The sequence below is a fragment of the Corvus moneduloides genome, chromosome 11 (assembly GCF_009650955.1).
Source record: "Corvus moneduloides isolate bCorMon1 chromosome 11, bCorMon1.pri, whole genome shotgun sequence".
Lineage (NCBI taxonomy): Eukaryota > Metazoa > Chordata > Aves > Passeriformes > Corvidae > Corvus > Corvus moneduloides.
This window is the reverse complement of record NC_045486.1, coordinates 8890241-8916792: the sequence shown is the minus strand read 5'-3', so window position 1 is coordinate 8916792 and position 26552 is coordinate 8890241. Positions and strand designations below refer to the sequence as shown.

The 26552-nt window shown below is 37.7% G+C and overlaps 1 protein-coding gene across 8 annotated transcripts in view; it reads right to left on the bottom strand.

Annotated features, from left to right (window-relative positions):
- FHIT (fragile histidine triad diadenosine triphosphatase) overlaps positions 1-26552 on the bottom strand; it is a 622475-nt gene that overhangs the window by 403119 nt on the left and 192804 nt on the right. For 7 of the 8 annotated variants that reach the window (XM_032120697.1, XM_032120698.1, XM_032120699.1 and 4 more), the window contains one exon: positions 6835-6956. In XM_032120697.1, coding sequence (XP_031976588.1) covers positions 6835-6934 — 100 coding nt within the window. In that variant the 5' untranslated portion in view covers positions 6935-6956. Of the gene's footprint in view, positions 1-6834; positions 6957-16403; positions 16426-26552 lie in introns of those variants that run through there. The other variant, XM_032120704.1, reaches the window with a different exon arrangement.

Below are 26552 nucleotides of genomic sequence, written 5' to 3'. Positions count from 1 at the left end.
TTACCAGGTATTTCTGTCACCCCAATGACAGAAACCTTAAAGTTACTTTGAAACTACAGTTGTAACATGCTTTGAAAATTGATAATGAGAGTAAACATGACGAAATGGGAGCCCTTCTGCATGTCTCTGGAGCTTGTAAAGACAAGCAGTTCCACTTTTAGAAGACACACATTAGTAACACACCTTCAGACCTGGACAGTGAGTCCCCCTGAAACACACAAAGCAGTAGAGAGGTTCATGCATAATGTGGTTTAAGCCATTTATAAGTTCCAATCAATGATGATGACAAACAGGTGAATGAAAGTGAGTAGACAAAAATGGAACTGGAATTTTTTAGCTGAATTTTAGCATTTGTTAGCAATGTAGTCAAGAAATTTAACTGCAGATCCAACCTATTATGCCACTGCTTACAAGCCCATTTCTCAGAGATCTCATTACTCTCCACACAGTCGGGGCTGAAGGCTGGTTCAACACATGACTAATAAGAGACTGCTCGGCCCTCCACAGCATTGCTAAGATGCAACAGGTTCCAGCCTAGGAGCTACGGCCTCTCCTTTATGTGGCCTTACACAGCTTTTTTAACACCTCTTCCAGTGTAGGTTGTGCTACAAGCTGAGAAATTCTTACCACTGATCTGCTGAATACATGTAAATAAGTAATTTAATTGTTAATTTACTCCATTTGCAAATTGGCAAGAAATACTTCTGATTCCATTACTTTCCCTTTTTTTTCCTTTCTATTTACAATACTGGCACAAAGGATTTAGAATGGGATTTTCATCAATACGAGTATATTAATGCAACTATAACAATCCAAACAGAATTGTATATCCTTATGGTGAAGGACATCCTCTTTCAACAGTGAGCACCTTCCAAGCAAGACAAGATTTGAAGGGAGAGAAAGCATTTTTATCAGACCAAATGAGACAGTTGAACTCCATCCCCACAAATAAGTCATACAGACAAGCTTTTGTGCACAGAGCCCTGAATCTGTTATCTTCAGAAGCAGCATTTCTTAATGTGAGTCAAACACCATCCCTTTGTTTGTAGACTGCAAACAAAAAGACTCCAGCCCTGAGATAATTAACTGTCCTCTCTATCATCAGGAAGTTCAAGTGGTTTGCATACACAGAGCGGATCAGTCATTCTTTGGGCTGTTTGAGGAGAGCCCTTATCCCAGAAGGGAACTTGACAATACAGCAAAGCTGCTCTGTTGGCTTGGTGCTGCCAAGAGCACAGTCCTACTCCTTGTCCTCTGCACAGCTTAATTTTGCTAAAAATTATTAAGCATTGGAACTGTTTTTCTTACTCTCATTTGTGCAAGTAAACATTATAAGGCATTAATAAATCCTACTTGAGGGATCAGTAAGGAAAAGCCATGGAATGGCTTTATTTGGGATCTGAGGTAAAAAAATTCAGGAGTTTTCACTGATACTCAACAGCTTCAGATGCTTACAATAAAGTAAGTCTGAATCTCCTCTGCATTCCTGATGAAGAGATATATTCTATACGTGCCCCCCATTTTCAAATAAGATGCATCATTTATATCTGTTCCTCCCATTCAGGAAGTCTTTTCTGCACCAGCAAAGAAACTGCATCCTCTTCCTAATGCCCTCTTCTTCTAGAATTATTACACATTTTGAAAAATTCATGTAAGCAGTCCAGGCCTTATTGTACCAAACAACATTTTGTGTCTCCATTGTGATTCCATCTCCGGCCTAATATTTAAATTACTAAGTCTTTACCAAACCCCTTTATTTTTAGCTCTTTGCTTAAGAGCTAAAAGGAGCATGTCTGCTCCTTAACATTGTGCTAAACAAACTAATAATAATAGTAATACATAGGAAGCCTCTGTAATGAGCACTAAAGAAAAGATTTCTACTTTCTACTTTCCCACAAGATTAGATATGTCTAACACGTTGTTGCAAACATACAGTGGACATTATTAAAATATGTAGATATAAGCTTATATATTCTGCAATATAACTGAATTTTATTTTCTTAATCTTAGTTTTATGGTAAATATGAAAACTTATTTAGGCTGAAACCCATAAAATTCATAATTATGGAGAATAAATACAGATATGATAAATGTGTAATGTACAAATAAAATCATAACAGCAGCTCTGTAACTTTATGAAGAATTAAAATTTCATGTACAAGATAAATACCATGGGTTTCAACCAAACTTGTGAGAGAATACTACTGTTCTTTCCAGTGTGCTATCTTCAATGGAAACTGTCAGGTCTGTAACTAAATGAAAAATTACTTTGAAAATATATTAAGTAAAAACACTAATCAAAAGGATTGTTTCTTTTTAACTGCAAAACTTTTAAGGAAAGCATTAGAAAAATATTTGAGGCATTACAGAATACATCAGTCTCAAGCAATACAGCAATTCTGACAGCAGATGACAGGGAGCTCCCAGCCAGACAAACTGTGCAGCAGAGCAGATGCTGTTCTCACATTGCCTGACCCTGGATCCTGTCCCACCCCTGCAGCAGACCCAGAGCAATTACACTGCAGCTCGGGGTGTTAGCAAGCCTTGGAAGGGAGCATCTGGTTCAACTAATGTTTTCTCTGCTCATTAATAAAAGGAACAAGCTGCAGTAACTCACAGAACAGCACATGGCCTCAGCAACAAATAATGACCATTAACTCCATGTAGTGATGAAGTTGCCAGAAAAATATCATATGCTTTGGGATTTTATATGTGGTCTATTCCCTACAATCAGAATACTTCCTGGTGGGAAAACTTAGATCTCTATGAAAAGGGCAATACAAACAGTCCAGCAAAATTCAGTACCTAACAGTTAAACAACCTTCTTTTTATGTTTCTGTTTTTTTTGTGTTTTTTTAATGGAAATAACTTTTCATAATCAATCCCATATGAAAAATTTTTGTAAGGTGTTTATTCTAATTTATTACACACATACATGTGCCCTTAGTAAGGTAGCCAAAGTGTCCACCACAAATTTCTATAAAATTACTTGGCCCAAATAACCCTCAGCTTGCTGTTCCCAGCTGGAAAGACTGTTCCTTTTAATAACTGCTGAAAAATGCTTTATATAACATACTATTGCCATAGATCTGCTGTTTGTCATTACATATTGCATTCAATCAATTTACAAATGTTGCTGTGTTCCTTTTGTGCTAGTTCTTCTTATGGCATCCTGAACACAAATCTAAAGATCAATACCTTGTCTACTGGAAAAAAAAATTGGACATAACTAATGAATAATTTTATTTATAATAAAATATCCTAGTTTCCAAATGGATTCTGATAATATTGAAATTCTTTTTTCATATTTAACACAAGATGAAAATAGTACCCTGCACAACACCATGAGAAAAGCAGTGATAAAAACCAGTTCATATTTATTGAAGATGTGAGCAAAACTATGTAAAGCTGTGGTGCAGGGCTAAGAAAACATCAGTAAAATGGTAGGTCATTCACAAGGTATTTGTTACCATATTAAAGCACAAAAAGTCCATGTGAAAGAGCAGATGGAATTTGTTTCAAACAGCACCATAGTTCTGCCCTATGGAACTATGGAAGCAGCAAGGCTCTGAATGAAGTACTTCAAGTAAGAAGCCAAGGAGAAGCTGAGCTCATGCTGTTTTCATGTGCTGATTCAGTTCATCTTGTGCCTTTTGTGTGACAGAAACAATGCATTTGCTGACTATAGACACATCCCTGCACTGCTCCAGCTATTGAATAGCTGCCTCCTCCAAAACAACCACAGAGCTGTTCAAGGGAGCCACAAGTGACTGCTTTTCACAGTCACTCTCTGCAGAGCAGCAAGCTGACAGAACTGAGAGGAAACAAGGACTGTTGTAAAAAAGGGAATGGGTACCTGTATAAGGGTATCGCAGCAAGCTTCCAGAATACCCAGCTCACCTCCTCACCACTCCCACACTTAGAGCCCAGATGTGCACTGTTCTGGCATTACCAGAACAAAATCATGCCATTTCTGTATAAACCAGAAAGCATAAAAGTACACCCCAAAAAACAGTATCTCATTAATGAAGACTGTCCCAAATACCATGTGCCTTCCTACTCTGATATCAGACAAGTAGAAGGCAAGAGCAGAGCAGGTACAGACCTCTTATTATTACAGGTATTAAGTGACAATGTCTTAAGACAGCCTGTGGTCAGACACCTCTGAGTCTCAAGCATTTGCCTGCTAGGTGACAGCAAAGGGAGTGGATCTCCTGAGGAAAACAGGCACTAATCCTGCACCCTGACCATCTGCAGCTCTCTGTTTTGTTGCACCTACTGTCACAGACATGTGCATGTTGTAGCTCGCACACTAAAGATTCCAGTTTAACGTCAGATATTCCTTACTCAACAATAAGAACCCAGCACCTTCCAATCCAAGAATCTGCAGTAATCGCTCAAAGGGATCCCAATGCAAACAGGTTCCTGAGTCCATGAACTCTGTGCACCCATTGGGCAGAAGTCTAATGCTGGGAAAAACGAGGCAGCTCTGTCTAGAAACAGCAGAACTCTTTCTGTACCATAAATACTATATTCTTACTCTACCTATTTTTGTTTCTATTAGCACAATTTGCCTTTCAAATGTCAAGCTAAATTCACAGGACTGGCAGCTTCAAATAAACAAAACAAAACTTTGCAATCTGTTAACTGAACAAGCCTGCTTTGGCATTGCTCAAGTCACACTGAATGCCACAAGGCCATTGTGACTGACTTTTTTCCAGAGTATAGTTTTATTTTAAAACTATTACTGAAAATTCATAATTCCAACCCTATGTTCTGTTTCAAGATGGAATTTCAACCATACTAGTTAATTAAAGCCACCACCTGGAGTGAGATGGCTTTCAAACTCATTTCCTTTGTCTCTCTAATTCACATACATTAATATTTTATTTTCTACTGAAAAAAAATGTCACACGTGTGCCAAAGACAAGGCAGATAAAATTATTACAATAAAACAAAGAAAATACACTTGTTACTGCCAGGTCTCAGAATGAATGCTGAATTATACAGACGCTTTAAAGACTTAAAACTGCAAATTGCTCCATTTTACATACTGTATTCTAGCCTTTACATCAAGATCTCTCCTAATTTCTTCTTATTGTAATGAGAAAGGAAAAGGGTTGAGTTTTTATTACCTGAACATTTATTCAATGGAGAAACAAAGACTACATTATATATTACAACACAAGCTATTAAAACAATGTGACACTATAAAATAAGCTGCAATACTCATTATGGTATAAAAAACCTAAACCCTGAGCAAATAAATGTATCTGCCAAAAGTCAGCAATAACTACACAACAAGAGTTTATAATCTTTAATTATTTAAGAAGGAAAGAAGCTTGTAATAATCAAGTTTTATAGGCTCCTTAACTTGTCATTACTAGGTGCTCAGGAAACTTTAAAACAAGAATGCTATCTGAAATACTCTATTTTTAACAACAGATGCAATTGTTCACTTAACTGATTAGTTCAAAACAATAGTCAAATATTGTTTTTAAAACCTGCACACACGGAACAGATAACAGTTTATTTACTCTCTGATCCAGACAATGCATACAGCAGCTGCTCAGGCACTTACAGGCCCTGCATCACACAGTGACCAATATGACGCTGTCTTTATATAGCTTTGAAAATGGTTTTTGTTATAACAAATCTGTAAATCACCTTGGATTTACATCAGGTATTTCAGAAACTTGAAGATCAGAAAAATTGTTAATTTTATTCATTAAAAGATATTGGTGAGACAGTAGCATTTTTAAAGTTTCTATGAAGTCTATGTATCTTTGCCATGATGTGACTTCTGATACACACAAACACCATTTAAAACAGAGAGAAGTTCAGTATTGAACAATTATAATCTACAGAAGCGATGGGAGGAAAGGAAGGTTCCATATTTCAGAAGAAATACATTTATGGGTTAAAAAAAATAGATATTAAAGTTTACTTGATTTCAAATCATGAAAGAAAAAACATAAAACAACAAAACTAACAAGAAAACTTTCAATAAACTCCAGACAACAACTTTTTTTTCCCCAGCATAGTCAGTCAATTGCCTAACTGAGCTCCTACTAAAATTTTACCATGAACCTCTATGGAAAAAGTGATCAGTCTTGATTATTTCTGAAAGATAGCACTTTCAGCCACTGAGATAAGCACAAGTTACAAAGCAGCAGAATTTTGACTGCAATAACACACTATACTACAAAATACATTAAAAAGGTATATTGAGCATCTTATATAATCAAGTTACAATACAATTTCTAACTGGAGAATTTTACTTACAACATGTGGCTTCATATTTTCATCATGAAACGTGTACACTATACAGATGGTTTATTTAATCCCTTCCGAACTAAATTAATCAAAGCAATCTGTCCCACAAAAAAACCCCAAAAGTCTTCAAAGTCTTCATACAGGATTCTACTGGCATTTGACAAATGGTGCACATTTAGCCAGGAAAAGTTGAAAATCCTCCATAAAGAAGTTACCACATCTAAAAATAAGTGACATTATTAAAAGCGAAGCAGGATGTGTTATTTAGCATAATATGGAATTTAAACAGTACCAGCTCTGATAGACTTTAAAATGCTTATAGTAGTACCTGGTTGTTTATACATCTTCTGTGGTGAAAAGGTCAATAGAAATTCACCTCGAAGGTCACAGTTGCTAAGCAACTGTTTTCAGCAGTTCTGCAACACTGATCAAGCATCTTCTGATCAAGCATCACTGCCTGGTTTCAGAATAAGCCCATGTCGCATCCTACCTGGCCTTCCAAGCGCCCCGAGCGTCTCCTGCTTTTCCCAGGAGCACAGATACCCATGGAAAGGATACGTCCTGGCACCACTGGCCTGCGGTTCACCAGAGCAAAGGACAGCTCTGTCGTCAGGAACACCACGGAGGGCTTGATGAGGTGCTGCCCAAATCTCAGCATGATGAAAGCTGACCTTCAGGGTCTGAAAGAGACAGTAGTTAAGATAATTAAGGAACTGACTCTGCCTTTCCAAACAACAGGAATACAACGATCGAATTGCCTAGCCAGCTTCTAACAGCAAGTGCCTCCTGGGCTTATCAAGGCATTGGGTGTCTTGAAATGGTTATTATATCTTTCCTAAAATGATCACTTCTTTGAAGGAGTGGTGAAAAAGGCTTATTTCCAAAGCAAAAATTTTAATTTTTTTAACCCCTTCTCTCATCATCTTGGCGGGGCTACAAAATTCTAGAGAATGTAATTTCTCCCTCCCATTTTCATTTGTCCTGCATTGTAAACATTTGGGTCATATGTTCTCCGAAAAGCACAAATAGGATTTCACATTCTTTCTGCCACAATGCAAATCTGTGCACACAGGACTTATGAAATAAACCACATTTTCTTAATCTCTCAATTAAATACCTCAACTGAAGAAATACTGGCAAATTGATGAAAGTTTATTTAGCCATTTTCCATCCACACTTTCTAGCTTGAGCAACTGGGATGTGAAGATGATCAGTGCTACATTTTCTCTTAGAGGAAGTCAAAGACTTCCACTTCCATTCACTAAAATTTTCTCTCTTCGTGATGAGAATGAAGATCCCTTTTAAATAGCTACAGCACAATTCTAAATGTGTCTATTTTAGGTCTTTAAGCCCTAGAGTATTTAAAGTATTTAATTCAATTCGAAATATCCAAGGTACTGCAGGGTAAAATATGAAGAAATTACAAATTTCATGTGACAATACTTCAGACACATTGGAAGCATTATACTCACATTACCCAGCTTGAACCAAGTGACTAATCAGGAAATTCAGTTTTGTATGTGTATTGGGTTGACCCTGAGTTGATGGACAGTCTTTAAGACCAATTACGCTTCTCACAATTTACATATTTAAACCACACAGAAAGGCGGGACTTCCCCTTTTGTCGGAGCTCGCCTGCTGGAAGGTGGGGGGGCTCCGAGCCTCCCGGCCCCGCTGGGCCGGGCCGGGGCCACTGCCCCTTTCCCCCTTTCTCAGCACCACGGCACGGACCCTGGGTCGCTGGGGGGAGCTGTCCCAGAGCCGCAGGCAGCTCAAACCAGCCATGGACTGCCACAGCTAAACCCATCCAGCGCGGCTTCTGGGGACAGGCGGGTCCCTCTCCTCTCCATGCGGAGCCGGCGGAGCCAGCGGGAGCCGGCAGAGCCTCCTGTCTGCAGCCAGCACACTTCGTGCTGAACTGAAGAGGACACCATGCAGCCAGCAGCACAGAGGGAGCGAGGCTTTCCCCACCGTAAAGCCTGAACAAGAACACCCTTCAACATGGAGGCTTCAGAGTCAGAGAGAAAGGGAAGTGAGTCCCGTGGGACGGAGCTGAGCATGGCGACAGGAGAAAAGAGGGCGGTGCCGCGATTCTGGCGCGCAGCTTAAAAGAAACCTTCTTGCATGCCGTGGTAAGAAACCGTAATACCGCAAACTGTTTGTCTCTTTAATCCAATGAAAGAACATGGGGGGATGGAGTATCCTCGTGTGCCTGTGAAGATTGTGAAGAGTGCCTATGCCAGGCTATATAGAAGTAGTAAGAGGCTGTTAGAGACTTGTGGCGAAGAAAAGCCTCTGTGTGCAGGCCAAAAGAACTTATCCTTAAAAAGATGAATAACCCCATGTGATGGCCCATGTTTTGCAGAGTGAAGGAACTGTGAGATTTTTCATGGGAGAGATGTTCTACACACAGCAGACTGTTTGTTTCCGGGCGGATCTGCTGTTGGTGGCAGTTTGGGAACCACGTGCAACTGAAGGAAAACCCTTTTTTCCTTAAGCATAAGAGAGAGACTTTTCAAGAACTGCGACACTGACTAACATCCCATGTTCTGTTATCCTTGTGTGAGCTGGGTAAAAGGAGAGAAGTGCTGGGGGGGGGGGGGAGGAATTTGCTTTAATTTTGTTTTGTTATTTTCTCTTTACTTTTAATTCTGTTAGTAATAAAACTCTTTCATTGTACTGCAACTGGTTAAGGTTTGTGCCTGCTTTGCTTTTCTCCTAATTCTTATCTCACGGAAGGAAAATAAGTAAGTAGTGAATATTTTGAACCAAAACCACTACATTTAATTGGTGTTTCCACCCGGTTTCAAACTCAACCCGCTACAGTATGTTGCCCGAGATGGGGAAATCTACTGCTACAGTCATGGAAGATCTTTTGTAACAGTTCTTTTCTTGCAAGCTTACTGTGTTCAGTAAGACCTAAACTTGGTTCTTAATCTAAGAGATTTATTCTAGTTTAACATCCCACTTTTACCTGCTCCCATAAAAAAAAAAAGTACACAGAACGACCCCCTCTAAGTGCACACACTTTGAAAATGTCTTTGAGAAATACTTGTTCTTCTAAAGGAACTTCTGGCTTTGTAGAGATCTGATTCCACAGAACTTAATTAAATGAAGGGTAGCAGATGCATCTAGCCAGGGTTTACACCAGAAAAACATGTATAAATCTTAGTATAAGATACAGTAACAAATCAGATTACTACATTTCATGTAATAAACATTTTCTAAGCAGGCACCATGTCTTGTTTTATTTTTGAAGATCACAGATGAAAGAAAATGCTTGAGCAGACCACGGAAGAGTAGAGATTTTAACTATGCCTGTTTCAAAGATTTGAAAAGGTTCTACTTTTTTTTTCCACATAAAGTTAACAGAAGATTAAGTGTCTGAGATGTGTCCCTCAGCATATATTAAACTTGAAACTCGACAATATACAAAAATCAAGTCCCTTTAGCTACTAGAAGAATTGCTTAGCAGAAAAAACACCTACTACCTTGTGCTGATGCTTGAAAAAAATAACTCTTAGGAACTTCAATCAATGTTTCTCATTTCTCTTAAGCAGTCCATCAGCAACCCCCTGGAGGGGGGTTTCATTCTGATTAAAACATGCAAGAATGTTTTTACACCATCCAGTAAAGAGACATGGTTCCCTTTGCAATGAAGGAAATGTTTCTGATAAAGGAGAGAAGCATATTCTATAGCCAGGACTAACCTCCAGTGATGAAACTTTAAGCTGGTGTCTCCAGAGGCTGGAAAATCAAATGTAGTACCTGCCCTTGCACCTGGAAATGCTATGGACAGAAATCAAAGAAATACTGATAATTTCTTGTTCTGTCTTCCAGAACACTGATAAATAAATGTACTGTCCACAGGCATGGGACAGACTTAAGCACAGAAATAAGGCTTCAAAATCACAGTTGCTGAATGTAAAATCTGATGATTTGAAATTTGACTTAAGAAGGGAGAGAACCTGAGATTTGATAATCAACTGGAGGAGTCCTCTGGCTGATTGCTTCCATAAGCAAAAAGCAGCAAAGAATAGCAAAATAAGATTGGTGACATTAGGTTGCCTATACTGTGTATTCATCATGCACCTACCACATGCATTTTTACTTACTTCACTACCTGTCTTGTTAAAAAAGGCCTAGAAAAATCAGTAAAGTAAAAGCACTAATCTCGTACCTCTCCATGCAATAGCTTGAAGAATCACTTTATAGCCTCAGTGGGCTGATCCAGAATTATTAGAACATTATAAAATCTCATACATAGAATTAAAGCATGTATTGAAACCCTTTCTATTTGTTTACTATGCAAAAACATATCTGAATAATGGATTTCTAACTCTTGATTCAAACTAAATAAACGTGTTTCAAACTAATGTGTCAGTTGTACTGGTTGTGCTGTAATTTTGCAGTAATATTGCAGACTTCCCAGTGCTACTCTCTCCAATTCTGCAAAGGGATTATGGGAGACTTTTTCTTAAACAATTATTCATGATCTATTATATATTACTTCCACATCCATCTGCCCTAGTGATCCTCTGTGTTTTTCTGCAAAGTACATTGTGTTGGTCTGTGCTCAGACCAACACAAATGCTAAAAAATGCATTAGGGAAATAAGTAATGGGTACAAATGAAATATCCACAACAGTGCACCAACACACTACAGCAAGGCTGGACTATTCCAGAGTGCATCCAGGCAGGAAACTGCTACTGGCAGAGTTTTTAGTCATCTGAACTTTACCTGCTTATTGTTTGGATGGTTTGTAAACCAGCAGGAATCAACAGAGCACAGGTGTGTGCACACAGGTCATGAGATGCAAACAGTGTGTGCACAAGGCTTCCCAATTCCCAGACTGGAATGACCACGCTAAGTCTGTTCCTCCAGAGATTTCCATTTTTCACATAAAGAGGAGGTCCGTGCCAGATAAACTAGAAACTGTACATAATTGGTTAAAGATGTTTCCTCTTTAATGATGGTAGCCTTTTTAATGCCCAGTAATAAGGAGGACAATTACACAGTAATGTTAGAAGATGAAAGAAATCAATTTCTGATTAAATTTCAGCCCAGTTTAACACAGTTTCTATTCTGACTATTCAGATGAAAAGTGTATTTACTCTTCTTCATATTGCAGATATACATTACATTGCCTATTTCATCTGCCTCATTTTCCTAATTGAATTCCCTTCAAGCTGTGTTACTGCAGTTGTAGGTGGGAATACAGTATTAAAGGCTAACAGCAAATAGACTAATTTTACAGCCACAATGGACCTAGATCTGTATAATAGGAAAAGGGAAAAAAAAATACACTGGCAATCTACATTATACCTTGAAAAATAAGAATGCTAAAATTAAGAAAAATCTTGAGATACACTGAAATATTTTCAAATAATTTTAGAGATTTGTAAAATTTCAGTAGGCACATGGCATTTCCCCTGTCTATATAAATACTACTCATATATTAAATGTATTTTTGAGAGGAAATCTAAACACATCTCAGTTTTCAAGATTTATTCAGTTTTGGGTTAGGGGCTTTGGTTTGTGCTTCAGTTTTTAAACAGCATAAGATGTAGAATCATTTGTGTCAAATACACAGCAGAATTCTGAACAGAAGATAAGCTCTCTTCTGAATGGAAGATAAGTTCTCTTCTGAACAGAAGATAAGTTCACCTAAAAACAGGTCCATAGGACATCAAGATGGGTATCTGCTTGTTACATGTCATCTCTAGAATCAGAGACCTGGCAAACTGTTGGAAGTTTGCTGATCACAAGCAGTGATGGCAGCAGACCTTTAAGGTTCTCCTCCTACTGCCACAGACCTCCCTATTGGACGCTTAATGGAGATGGTGCTGGTACTCCAAAATGCCTCTTTTTTTTATTATACAATTATTCCTCCTTAGAACAAGGTGTTGAGATCAGCACCTGCTGGGAACCAAGCTCAAGGCTTCTGCTGAGAATCCCTTGAGCACTGTTCTAGGAACGCTGCACATCTGGTTGTAATGGGAGAAGATGAGGTAATGCAAAATGGGCTGCTAACTTCAAATGTGTGTATTAAAGGAAACTACAATTACAATACCATTATCTCTCTGTGCTAATAGGAAGGACTGTTTTAGAACCAATCCCAGGAGTATTCTTAAATTTTAAAGTTTATTTTACCATATTAACATCACCTGTTCATGAATGTTTACAGTTCTGATTCCAATACTCAATTTCACTGTAAAAACACTGCAAATTCATGTGGCAAAATAAAAACTTCTTCCTTTTAAAATTTTTCTTCCAAAAATACTATTTTTTTTTCATTCACCAAGATACGAAAACTTGTGTTACAAAAGTTACTACACACTGTAGTTAAGGGAACAAAGTACCTGTATCCTTAAATTCATATTTGGCATTGTTCCCTCTCAAAGATTTGGTTATGGGAAAAGTGAATTTTGCACCATATTCAAGAAGTGATGTACAATAAAGACCTGCCTTGCAGGCTACCTTCCCTCTTTTCATGCTTTGGAATTTTTTACTTATTCCCTCCTTTCACTGCCACTTTGTAAGGATGAAATCAACACAAGTCAGAATATTACTTATTTAACTCAAGCACCTAGCAATGAAAATCCTTGTTGCTAGAAACCAGGATTTGACATTTTCATCAAGGAATACCTAAAAACACTAATAAAAATAAGTGATTTTATTCTAAATTCACTTAGTTTTTCTACTAGCCCCATGTCCCTAGAACAGCTTTATCTGTCAGCACCCTTCACTCCCACCCTTGCACAAGATTTAACTACATATTTTGTGTTCTTACAGTTCCAGAAAATGGCCTCTAATTAAAAGCACCTCTCCCTTTCAGTGAGCCAAAACATCACATGCTATGCTATTTTTGTTCTGAAAAAGCCAAGTATTACAAAACTAGAAAAGGTGCTCCTGGTATCTTTGACAGCCATAGCCTAGATTCTCTCCATGGGGTTGGTATTTAATGCTCTACACAAGGTTGAAGGGAAAAGCTTGTGTGGATTATTTTCCATTTTCACCACCCACAGAAGCTACTGAACAGCAAGCCCATTAAATGTGATGCATGTAACCAATCCTGTGGTGTTGACAAGGACCAATTTGTCCCATCATAGACAGATTATGATGGACTCAAATTCACTACACGTGGCTTCCCCTGTTTAATCTAGCAGGGAAGAAAACATCGAAATTATTACTGTTTAAATATATAGCCATCTTCTTAGCATGGTCAATCAAGCTAAATTATCTACACTTAAAATGAAAATAGACTGTGGCCTGTTGCATAGCACCTAAGCACCTTCATGTGTGTGATGCCACAGCCATGCATCTGCAATCCCACAGCCTTTGCCTTGCAGCTCCGTTCCCTTTCACCTGAGCTGCAGCAGCATTTCCCAGCCCCTCTAGGACAGGATTTTCCATTCTGCTCTCACAGTCTCGCCCCTGGAACTCCCAGTGTTGTTGTTATTGTGGGTTTTCCTAGGGCATGACTGTGACCACCATGAGAACTGCACCTCCCCCTGCCTGGCTGCGGCTTTTGGGTTGCACTTGTAGGCCCAAGGAGACTGCACAAAGCTCCCTGAGCGAGCAGTACCACCCCTGAGCACAGTACCAGGTATCATTGACAGCGTGATGAGCACTGACCTGAGGGAGCTCTGAGGTCCTGATGAAAACCAGACAGTTCTCAGTTGTACTGGGTCTGACTGGGATGGGCTTTTGTTCACAGGAGCAGTATGGTCCTGTGGTTTGGCTTTGCAACCAAACCAGCGCTGACAAGACACCAATATTTTGGCTATTGCTGAACAAGACTCTCTTTTTCCATTCTGCCCATCACCAGTGAGCTGATGTACATCTTCATCTTTGGCTCCTGACAGGAAAGCTGCATTGCCCCCAAACCTGTCTAAACATACTTCATGCAACCAGTCCAGCTGTCCCATCAACATATCTAAAGCAGAATATGCACAAAATTCAATCAAAGCACTGTAGCCTATTTAAAAGCTACAGGTCAAATACAATACTAGCATTGTCATTTTTTTGTGTACTAGCATACACATTTTCTTTTCAAAATTATCCATCTTCTGGCATTACACATCTTGTTTACTGCACCTGATCAGGTAATGTGTGGATACACGCAGGCAACACATACATAAGTCTGTCCTCAGTTTCCTCTTTCCCAATTTTCTTGTTCATCATCAAAACAGATTTTTAAAAGGCCTCTCCCCTGCTCTCAAAACCCTCACAACCACCCCAAAAAGCAACTCAAACTTCAGACACCCAGAACTTTGTTGACCAAGGATGATGCAGACCCCTAAAAGCAAGTGAGCAACCCTGTAGCAACATTGTATAGCAATTGCAACTTTGACAAGTTAATCAACAAATGCAGAATCAAGCTAGACATCAAAGGCGATATAACATCCATAAAACATGGAGAGGGCATAAATATTTTTAAATGATGTAGATGTAGTTGTCAAATTCATTTCTATAGCAAGTGTTTTGGAATACAAATTAGACCAACTTGTTTTTTTCTTATAATCAGGTAAAGAGTGCAAAGTTATAAACAATAAATGAAAAGGTTTGTAGAGGCAAAAGAGTTGTATAATACATTAAACTTGTAGAAAAATGAGATTTTAGAAGAGTCATGAAGGTGCTAAACAGGCTCAATATTCTTCAAGTGTCCACTGTGTGCCTCAGAAGATGACTCATACACCATTTAACCATGCTGAGAAAGTCATTCTGGCAGTGGCAGCCCCTGCTTGTCTCTGTGCTGAGGTAACAGCCCAACCTCAAATATGAGGATTTGTTTCCAAACATCACTTTTTTGTTGTTGTTGTTTTGACATCCTAGTTAGACTTGCAACTTTACTTTTTTAAAAAAACCTTTTACGATGATGAGCATGAAATAAAATTGCTGTCTTGCATTATCCTGCAGTAGGTTTATGTCCATTTTATGTCAGAACGCATGAACTCAACACAACATAACAGAAGTTATCTTTCAAACAGAATCCCAGTCCCAAGACTTGATCTAGAACTTCTCACCATCTTCTCTGCTCATAAACTGTGCCCATTTTTCCTCATATTAGCAGAGGTTATCTAAGATTATACCTCCTTCTATCACCATCCAACAAAAAGGCAGGAATCCAAAGACAAGTCTGATAATTAAGAACAACTCAAAATCCATGTACTATGTCCTTGATTTTAAGGAGGATGTTTTGTGAAATGGGATAAAATCAACAGGTTCACTCCCAACAACTTCTACTGAAAGAACAAAATACATACAAAAACACATATATACAATAAAACAAATTATGTTCACAGATCCTTCTTTAGTGTTAATCTCCAGGGGGAGGGGGGCAGGGGGTAGGGGGGGAAGAAAAAAAGAAAAATGAAACAAAGAAACACACATTATATTTTCAATTTTTTAACAACTTGCATGCATCACAGCTATTATCCTGATGCATGGAGAACTCAGGGGTTTGATTTTGCCTCTGCAAGTCATTCTGATGAACAAGACCTTTAGTGTTGTAATAACTGCTGTGAGTAATGGAACAACCAATGGCTTTTATTAAGCAGGAACACTGAATAATATATTACCAACACTAAGATCAAGGCAAAATACATTTTTATCACAGAAAAATATTAATATCAATCGTGCCATTTTTTAAAGCAGAGAGGTGAAAGGGAGAAAATGAAAAAAATTAAGAAAATGCTTTACAGTATGCATTAAATGGCAGAAATTATACTGTGAAAGTCCTTTTTCCTAGTGTGGCTACCTAGGGCTACATTACATGGTAGAGGAGCAATAAAAAATTGTGACATCTCTTGAGATACATAAGTGTAAGGAAAACTCTATCCCAGCAAAAGGAGGGATGTGGAAGGAAGGTCACTATAGAGACCAGCACACTGCACATTGAAACACTTGAGCTTAAGCTCATTCCTTTTGAAGCCACAGACTAAGAGAGATAACATGATGGAAAAACTAGGAATGTTCTTTTGCTGTACCCTTCAGTGGAAAAAAAAAAGGTGGCTTTAAAAATGGGGAGTGAAGAAAAAGCTCTTGTGTTTTAGCTTTTTTTTATTATTATTACTTATATAGCAATACATAAAGTCACTTTATAGGCTTTAGAAATACGCACCAAGACCAAGCTTTCCCCTAAAGTGGATTCCTATTTCCTCGGAGTGAACACAATTTGGACATCTATAGTATTGGACAGCAGAGATGGAGCAAAGAGAGCTGCAGAAGACAAGTTGCGGGGAGTTAAGCGAAAAGATTCAAGGAGTAAAAAAGTCCATTGGGAAAAGAGAAAAATGGCTCTTCCCAAACTGTTATGGTGGTATAAACCAAAGCACAATCAGAGAGAGAGAGAGAGAGAGCACAGGGTGTGCTATGGCAAAAGGATGGTCCACACAACTCATGGCCAGCACAAGTCCAGACAAAAAGAAGTGTGGTATGAGCCAGAGATGTTGGATGATGAGTTTCCAGATACAGTCCAGAATTTTATAATTTCTTCACTGAGAAACCAGCCACATCACTTCCAAAAACCCTCCTGAATCAGTAAGCACTTTCAAAGATTTATTTCCTGTATTTTGTTTTTTTTGTCCTTTTGCCCAGAATTTCATACTGAATGCAAATTTATTATTATTAGACCATGGCTATTTGGTAATCCTATGAATTTGAATTTATTATATTTAGAGCAATTCCTGCAATACCTGAGTATCTCCACAAGCATTTCAGCTTGCTGAATTAATGAATGTAACACAAACATTCAGAGGAAAATGCAGACACCATACTTAGTCTAACAATTCCTTGGGCATATAGATGAAAATAGACATTTAATGAAATTTATTGTCAGATTTACATTTATATACAGCTAATAATACTAGATAGTAGGTTCTTTACATTTATGTACAGTGCATTTATGTTTATTTCTAGATGTTGAAATCTTTAAGATAAATCCCATTAGCTCTCATTTTATCATTTTATATATGTGCTTGCTCTCCAAAATAAAACCACTTAAACCAGGTTGTTCCACGAACACTGGAATTAATGAAGTCTCATTTCAAAGGATTTATGTCCACATCCTTTCCCCACCTCCTTTTGTCCCCCACAGAACAAGAGCCCTCTGCCATGGCCCTGAGCGTATCCCAGGCAGGTGATTCCAGCAGGGCTGTGGCTCACAGGGACATCCGTGTGGAGAGCTGCCAGCTCAGAGGTGCGCACTGGCTGCTGCCAAGCACCTGGGGAGCAGCTGGGAGGAAAAAGATGCCCCCACCAGGCAAAGGAGGTCAAGGCCACTGACCAAAAATGGACTGTTACAACTGTAGAGTCTAATTACAGAACTACCACAGTACACATACGTATCTAATTATATATTTTCAAAAAGTGAAAGTGCTGCTCTAGTACTGAAATTTGATAGATATTTTTGAAAAAGCTTATACAATTATCACTGGAAAAATGCAACCAGGTGTGACTCGTTCTTACTATTTCTGGTTCATTTAAACTGGTCGAATTGTGAACTGCACGCAAAGAACCCTTTTCTAGTTTTAACTTTCCCTCTGTGCACGTTTTCCCTCTGATTTTCCCCAAATGCTCTCTCTGTACTTGACCATGTGTTTGGAAAATGGCAAATACCATTACTGCTTTCCTGTCACTTCCCGATCTTTCTCAAAGACACCTGCAGCAGAAATCAGAGCTTTCCGCATTTTTGTACAGAGCACTATGAGGTCCTTGCTCAACAAGGTAATGTTGAATGATAGCTGGGTTGCAAATCAACTGAAAGAATAAGCATATTTTGGAAAAGGAAACAAACACTCACTGTCAAACCAGCATTAAAGCATGGCAGAAACCTACTTACAGATTTTTGGTTAGATTAATTCTGAACACTAAGACTTAACTAAATTCAGGCAAATACAGGCAGTCTTATGTGATCTTTTTTGGGAGAAGTTTCATATTTGGTAGCAGAAAATACAGTTATATTAAAATACATCTATTTACAGAATATGACTCCTTTACATAAGATATTTTCTGCTGAGAGAAAGGGGCTTGAAATTCCTGTTATCTAATACATACAGGCATTAGATTTAGTCCAGTAGGATACTAAGCCTGAGAAGTTTGTGGTTACATTTTCACCTCAAGTTGCTCTTGAGGAATTTTTTCCCACTGTAGACAGGTGCTCTTAACAAATTAACCACTAAAATCTATCAAACAGTTTTTTGGCTTCACTAGGTTACTTTCAGAATGAGGCCTTAAGACAACTCCAGCATCTCCTTTGACTGATTTGCACAAGTAAGAGAAGTCAAAGATGATCTTGTCAATACTCTTAAAGTCAAATTTCAAAATTACTGATGTAATAAAGTATTTTCTCCACTGTAATACTAGCAGCAGAAATACAGAGAAATCAAAACCAAAGGGGAAGATATTGTGGTAAAGAGCCTAAACCCACATTTTCAATATGCTGGCCTGCATCTTGCTTGGTAAAAAATTAAGGACTGCTTAGAAAAATTACAAAAACAGAGGAAAATTTTTAAGTGCTCACTATTGTTACAAGTGTATTATTTTAATTTTCGTATGCATGTACTAATTACACATTTAACTGTATCTGCACATCATTCTCCATGTTGCTTTTTACTTCATGATTGCCAAATATCCTGAAAAATATGCGTTTTCCTCTATCTGTAACTACCATAAAATTCCTCATATTTTTTCATTTAGAAAACAATCTATATGATTGTTTTTTAACCTAGAACTGCATGAGTCACATAATCAAGCCATAAACCTAGCAAATAATTCTGTATGTTTTTGCTGTATTTCTGGATTTCTATGCTGCATCACTTCAGGCATCAACAAAAAATGTTTTAGTGTTCCTGCTCTTAACTTTTCAAGATTAAAAAACATTTTTGGTCACATGGTGGATTGGAATAACGGAAAGTATTATGTTCTCATTTTTCTGTAAACTTGCTAACAGTTTAAACAAGAATTGGGTGCCAGATGACAGTTCTGCAACTAATTGGGGAACAAATTTTTGTATAATCTACTGGAAGGTCTTTGGAGCTCCATGCCAGCCACGTTTTCTAATAAGATACTCATGAGTAATTAGAAATCTATAGACATGATTAAATCTTAATCTGCAATCTGCAGGATGAATGTTTAGGCCGAGGTATGGCAAACTGGCAGAGAACTCAACCAGAGAACTCAACCTCTGCAGCTTCAAGAATTTGGCTGGCATTTGTCAAAGCTGAAGTTCTGATGTAGTTATGAATTCCTCCTCTGTACAGATAACTCATAAATTGGGCTGCTGGCTCAGTGCCACAGCGCAGCACCCATAGCCCTGACTGCCCCCGTACTAGCATATTATACAGAAAGTGGGTATAAATGGTTTATTTCCAATGAAAACTTTGGACTACCATTGCACTTCTTAAATAATGGATGTAATTTATTATTTAAAAGGTCATTTGCACAATACAGATGTACTACCCAAGCTACCCAGTAGGAAATTGTACTTAGTCAAGCAAAGTTCTCACTAACTTTCATTTTTTCCTCAATAGCAAGCAGTTGTTCTGTTAGTAATGCCATAGCAATACCATAAAGCTCTGGGAATAGCTGGCTCTCAGCAGTCTGGAAATGGTTACAAGTCTAAACAAAACAGACTTTGAAACTACTGAAAAATTCATTTTCTTGTGTTGTTATAAGAGACGTTTTGGCTTCCCTGAGTGCACTTCATAGCCAAGAGAAAACTGTCCAACTTTATATACACAGGGTAGCCTTCCAGTTCCACAAAAGATATGAACTTGGCACAATACGAGGAATGTAGTCTAATAAGAAGTTAAATGTAGGTTAACATTAAAAAGGTGTTTAAAGCAAGGGGTTCTCTAACTATCAACATAATTCCAACGTACCAGCCACTCTTCTGGTACTTTTCTTGATGAATGCAAGAAATATTTCACTTCTCTAATCATTTTCAGCTAAAGATTTCAAAGAGCTTTGGGAAAATATATGGAAATATGTATCTAACAGATAAGAAAACAAAGCAGATATAGACTTTGAGAAGCACAAATTGCCACAAAATAATATAATAAAATCTTTTTTCCTTGGTCAAATTACTTCAACCAAAATTCTCAAAAATTAACTGAAAGACTCACAAATCACTATGTTTAGCCTTGGTGCAAATCCATGCTGCTACTTTTAAAGGACTATGAAGAACTAAGGGCTTACCTTGAATTCTCTATGCTACTCCATAAGCAGTCAGCAGGCCCAAAACAAAAACTAGCATAAAATAAACTTCTGGTGGAGAAAATACAAGAAAAATCATGTAAATGTACTCAGTATACAAAATGTGGACACAACACATAAAAATCACCAACTAAAGTTTTCCTGAATAGAGGAACAGTATTTTGCTAGACTTGCTCACAAATCTTCTGGTATTTAGAATGTCTTCACAGAGGAAAAAAATCTGAATATACTATGAAAATAAATGAAAGTACATTTGGAAAGATCCTGTTCATGCTTATCACAGAGAAGACAGTACCATCTTTGAGGCAATATGGTTTCTCAATTAATATTCATTCCCCAAATTAATTGGATCACGAATTCCAATATTCTCAATTAATCTTTCTCCATTGAAAAAATCAAATTATCAAATTGACAAGGATGAGAATTCAGATGGCTTGTGTAATGCCAATTTATGTGCAAGCATTAAAGAACAGTCTTTAATAGTAAAGTCATATTAGAGTTTTCAGGAAGCCCCAGTGCTTCATTTCTGCAGGTGATTCACTGAAGTTCTGCCTATTTCAAAAAAAGCTCCAATTTCCTATGTGATACTGCCCAAGGTATCAAATACAAAGTTTTCCTCGGCAATCAACAGTGCCATATATATGTTCAGTTTGCAGCCCTGAGCTGCTGGGGAAATTATCCAGCCACAAGAAAAACATACCTAATGCTGAAGAAGCAAGTGGTGTTTTCCGAACACAGAACATCCTGTATGATCTGAAGGGTGCTAAAATCCAATCCCCTGTCTTAGAAATGTACATCCAAATTTGGTGAAACTTCCTGACCTTAATCTCTGTCAGTTCCCCATCTGTAAAACAGAGATAATACCACATCTCTCACTGGGGCTTTGTGTAGATTTAATTTAAAACCTGTGTAGCAAATGTGTGGCACTTGGATACAGTAATGATGAGCAGCACAGAAAAGCCTGCGAGGAAATTAATAATTCTGACGTCTGAGCAGGGTCTGAACAACGTGCTGTAAATAAGGCTTAGGGCCACATATCAAACACTGACAATACAAAAACATCTCAAATAGCTGCTCATTAATTGAGGACTGTCCATCTTGTGCACTGAGTAAGGAAGAAGTTTTCTGGAAAAATATTATGTGTCCTTACATAATTCTGATTACTTCATCAGAATGCATATGTGTAAGAGAAGTTGAATTTCTGTTGCAATGCCAGTCATAACACTCTCTTCTCACAACCACTTGCTTTTGCATTCTTAATAATGTACTCTTCGTGAAGTTTGTACATGCAATGTTTATATAAAAAAGAATGAATGATGATCTCATTGTGAATCTCTGATTTCCATGCACAAGTGGTAATGAAAAAATCTTGCTTTAAAAAATTTCATTAGTAAAATAAAACACCAAGCTTGCCAAGGCTTGGTAAATTCAGCAGGGCTTCCACTGAATTTCCTCTTCAGTTGCTTGGAATGGTCCAAGTGTTACTTCTGTTCATACTTACTGTGTATTACCATAAGAAACTTGGGAAGGGAAAACATATCAGGGCACTATCCTTTCAATTTTAATCTAAGGCATTAAATTTTAATTCTCAACAATAACAGCAGCTGACCTGTTCCCACTGCTAGTTCCTGTGGAAGTAAATCAGGCAGAAATTTAGCTAGAAGTGCACTTGGGAATCACAGGGAAATAGCATCTCCCCAACACACTCTCCAGTGCCTTCTTCCTCATCCAAAAAAATCCCCTCTGCACTTGTAGGAGTAGGTGATGGTGCTTTTCTGGTGACAATCTCCTGCTCCAGACTGCATAAAAACACTCAAGGCAATGGGATACCACTGTGACTGCCCTGGGAGAGCACAGCTCTCCCAAAAAGAGCCCTACACAAACAGCTCTGCCACCTGAACAAGCCAGGAGACTCCAGGAACATGGACAGCTTCCAAATCTGACTTCGTTCTACTGACATCTAAGTTGCTCCTTAAAAGCCAGAAGAGTTACCCAGAAATAGAAGATTGGACCCAGATCCTGCAAGTTTCAGCTCAAAAAGTTTTCTAGAACTCAAGTACTAAAATAGCATAATATGTTCAAATTAATTTTGTTAATACAAAATAATATGAAAAAGTCGATTTCCCAGAGGCCACTTGCACAAAGCCTTAAGAAAGTAATACTCCCATTTAATTAATATCATCTGTGTAATATCATCTATGTATGATCAGTGCTCTTAAACATCCCCAAGAGAAGTAAAACCTGTTATATTCCAGCTAAAATACATCTTCAGAGAATAATTAGCAGACGTTTTTTGTTCAAATCAACACCAAATTCATTATACTTTGTGAACAAATATTTCACAATATAACAAATATATAGGAATATGTAGCCAGAAGATTTTCTACCTAGCATATGCCATCTTCTCAAAAAGGCAACAGAAAGCCAAGATCTTTTAAATATTTAATTAGGACTCAAATCAAATTTACATAGTGATATGTCACATTCTCAGTTAGTGACGGAGACAAACATCTCTGTGTGTTATCAGTACTTGCAAGGGTAGTGATTTATTTCACTTTGCTTACAGAAGGTCTCCAGAGATTTTCACACTGTTGTGCATCATTTCAGATGTTTCTTTTAGCTTTTTATTTAACTTGTTCATTGTTGAACATTACAGTTCCAACAGCAAAATATTTGGGACTTGATCAAAGTTTGAGATATGCCCTAAAATAATTGTATTTGTCTTTAGCAAATACTACATTTGAGTTTTGAACAAAACTGCTGATTGAGGCTGATGAAAATTACTCCAGCTTGAAATGAATTGACAGATGTGATACCTAGCAAGGGATTTCCCTGGAAATTTTCTAATTTTCTTTCACTAATTTAGAAAAGGTTTATTTAAAATCTGCTAGAACATACAAAAGTACAGAGTCACATAATATCCAGTTATATGAAGTAAAGGGAAAATGCAGCTGAGAAACCTAAGCTCTGGCTTCTTGAAATGGCAACGAAGCAATCCAGAAACCAGAAATCTTTTAAATGATCCAACATTTCCTAGCAAAAGGAAAAGAAGAAAAACCAACAACCTATAATTTAATCACAGAACTAATAAAATGGACACACATTTCTCACTTTACTCCTTTAGAAAAAAGGAAAGGGAAAAATAATTCCAAAAAAGGTTTCTCACTTTTTCTCTCTATTGAAGAAGTACTTAATTGCCAAGAAACCTAATTCAGTAAAGAGCAACAAGTACACAAGCACACAAACACTGCTACAAAAACACTATGGAAATCTTCATGTATTTCAAGGTTATGACTTGTAGAAGCTCTAAAATTTCACACACAGATGTTACTGCCTGCCAGTAAATTTGCCTTTTCCAATGACAAAGTGGTTGAAATCAAAAGCTTTCATCATTAATCATTAAAAAAAATTAAAAAGACAACATGGCCAAAATAAAGAAATAAACAAAACCCCCTTACCTTCAAACTTGACTTAGCTAATTATTTTCTCTTTGTGACAGCAATATAAGCAGCTAAACTGTGTATTTTGCTCTTCCCCCAGCATTCGAAGATCAGAAAGTCAAATGTGAAGAGAGAAGGAGTAGCTAATTCTATTAGAACTCCTATGCAGTCTAGAAACGTTGGCTGGAAGGGAGATCTACAAGTGTCAACTCCGACCATGGGACAACAGTGTGACCGTGGCAAACACTTGATCATTTCAACCACGGCTTTGGCCAGCTGAATTTCCAGGGATGGACATTCGACAACCAATCCCAGATATAATATTGTCCAATATTGAGGGGTAAAAAAGTAGATTATGAATGAACTCTGAAGAAAAAAATCTTTAGGTTTCCACCAAAAACATCACAAGCCTTAAAGGGCAGCAGGTGTTTATGTTAGATATGTATTACCCCCTTCTACTTGTTAGATGGAAAGGGAAATTAAACTGCTACACAGCAAAATGTTCCAGTTCCGCGTGCAGCACGTATATTCCAAGCTGTGACTCACCTACATGTTAACCTTAAAGAATGAAATTTTGGGCCTTTCTCTTTTAAGGTGGAGGACTAATACTCTGTAATTCATTGTTTAACTAAAGAATGTATACCGGTTGCCATACCAATGGCTAATCTGTATTTGTACAGCTGAATATTTTACTCAAAATTATTACTTTTACAAAGGACTTTGATTTCCATCTCTTTAGAATGTACAGCACAGGATACTGCAGCTTCAGATTTGCTCAGGTGCAGCATCTCAGTTTGTACCTGTGCCCTGGACATTTGTGCTTTTAAAGCGGGCAAGGGGGCTTTGGGGGCTCCCTGCATTCCTGATAACAGCTACTCTGTGGAATTAGCAATTTGGGATGAGGAATCTCAGATGAAGAAGTCACATGATCTCACAAGAAGTTCCTGAAGCAATTGCACTCTTTGAGATGTGATTTCAAACTCAAACCAGTGTGGGGAGCAGCCACATTTCTCCGGTGAACACCTGTAGTTCTGTGCATGGGGTAAACAGTGCAATGACCCTGTTTTGGAGGAGATTCACCTTCTGGAAGGAGGGACCCTGCTTGTGCCTATCTTGTGCCTACTCAGGTGAGTAGTGACTTTTTTTACTGGGCAGGGTAATTTTTTCTATCCTGCAATTTCTACATGTCCATAGAGAACGGCTCGCTAAATTTGAAACAAAGGTTTTTATACAGAGAAGAAATATGTAAGACAAATTATTTGGAGCATCATACTCCATGGGAGAATTCTGAAGACAAATCAGAGCATATTATTAGTATGTCATTTATTTTATGCACATTTGGTGCACACATACATATATGCCTACACCCACTCAGCACAGGAAAACAAGGGAGTTGCATTGCAGGGTTTGTCATTATTTCTGTGTTGGAGAGGAACCTCAGTAAGCATGTTTCTCCAGATATTTACAATGCCCTTTATTTTTCCCATACACTGGTATTCCCTATCCCTACTGAACAAACACACAGTCAAACATTACTGGCTACAGAGGAAACACGCCATGGCACCAGGAGGCAGAGCTTTTACTTTCTCAAGTTCAGAATGTAGAATTTACACACCCCAGAGCAGGATGATAGAGGAATCTGGACTGAGTAATCCCTTATTCCACAAATAGATCTTGCTAATACAGTAGCATATGAACGATCAGCTCTTCCCCAGAGGCCACTCTGTCCCCCAACAAAACCAAGGTATAGAATCTGACATGACAAAAACTGATTTCCCCAGATGAATTTCTTTTCCAAACACAAGTGAAGTATTATCTCAAATCAGCAATCAAACTGCAGCAGCAGTTTGCATTTAAAGATATTTAAAACTATTATACTGCAGTGCATATAATATATAAACACTCAGGATAGCCTAAGTGTAATATGTATTTTCTTACAGTCTTTGAATGTACTAGATGTAAGTATTGCCATATTTAATTTTTTCTGAATCAACACAGTTTTAAATTAATTTCTCATTTTATTTTGGTTTAATTTACTAAAGGCACAATCCAAAGCCTTTTCACAGGAAGGAAAAATTCCCATAACACTAGAATTGGCTTAAAATACCTTCTCAGAAATGGTACTTATCACACCAATATTGTAGATCCTGTCTTCTCAGTGGTTGATTAGTGCCTCTTCACTTACAGAAAGTTAATGTAGGTAAATTTTCCATAATTTGTTTTACTATTTGAAAGAATTTATAGCCTATTTGTCTATTTCATCAGTCAGTGGTATGGATCACCCAGACGTGAGACTCATATTTGACCCATATTTAACTGACTTCAATAACGTCAAGTTACCCAGACCTGAAGAGAAATAAAAAGTGCATTATAAATGGGTATGCCTAATCCACTCAAGAAACACTCAAGATTCATCCTATTGTTTCATATCAAAACAACAATACAAAACAATATGGAAACTGCAAAATTATTTCTTAAGTGCTGTATATACAGCACTCTGACATTTCTCTGATGAATAAAGTACATCTACTACTAATCCCCTTCTAATTTATTCCATTAACTCATTGTCTATTTGCACAATTTATTTGAACCACCTACTCAGGGCAAAGAGGGAT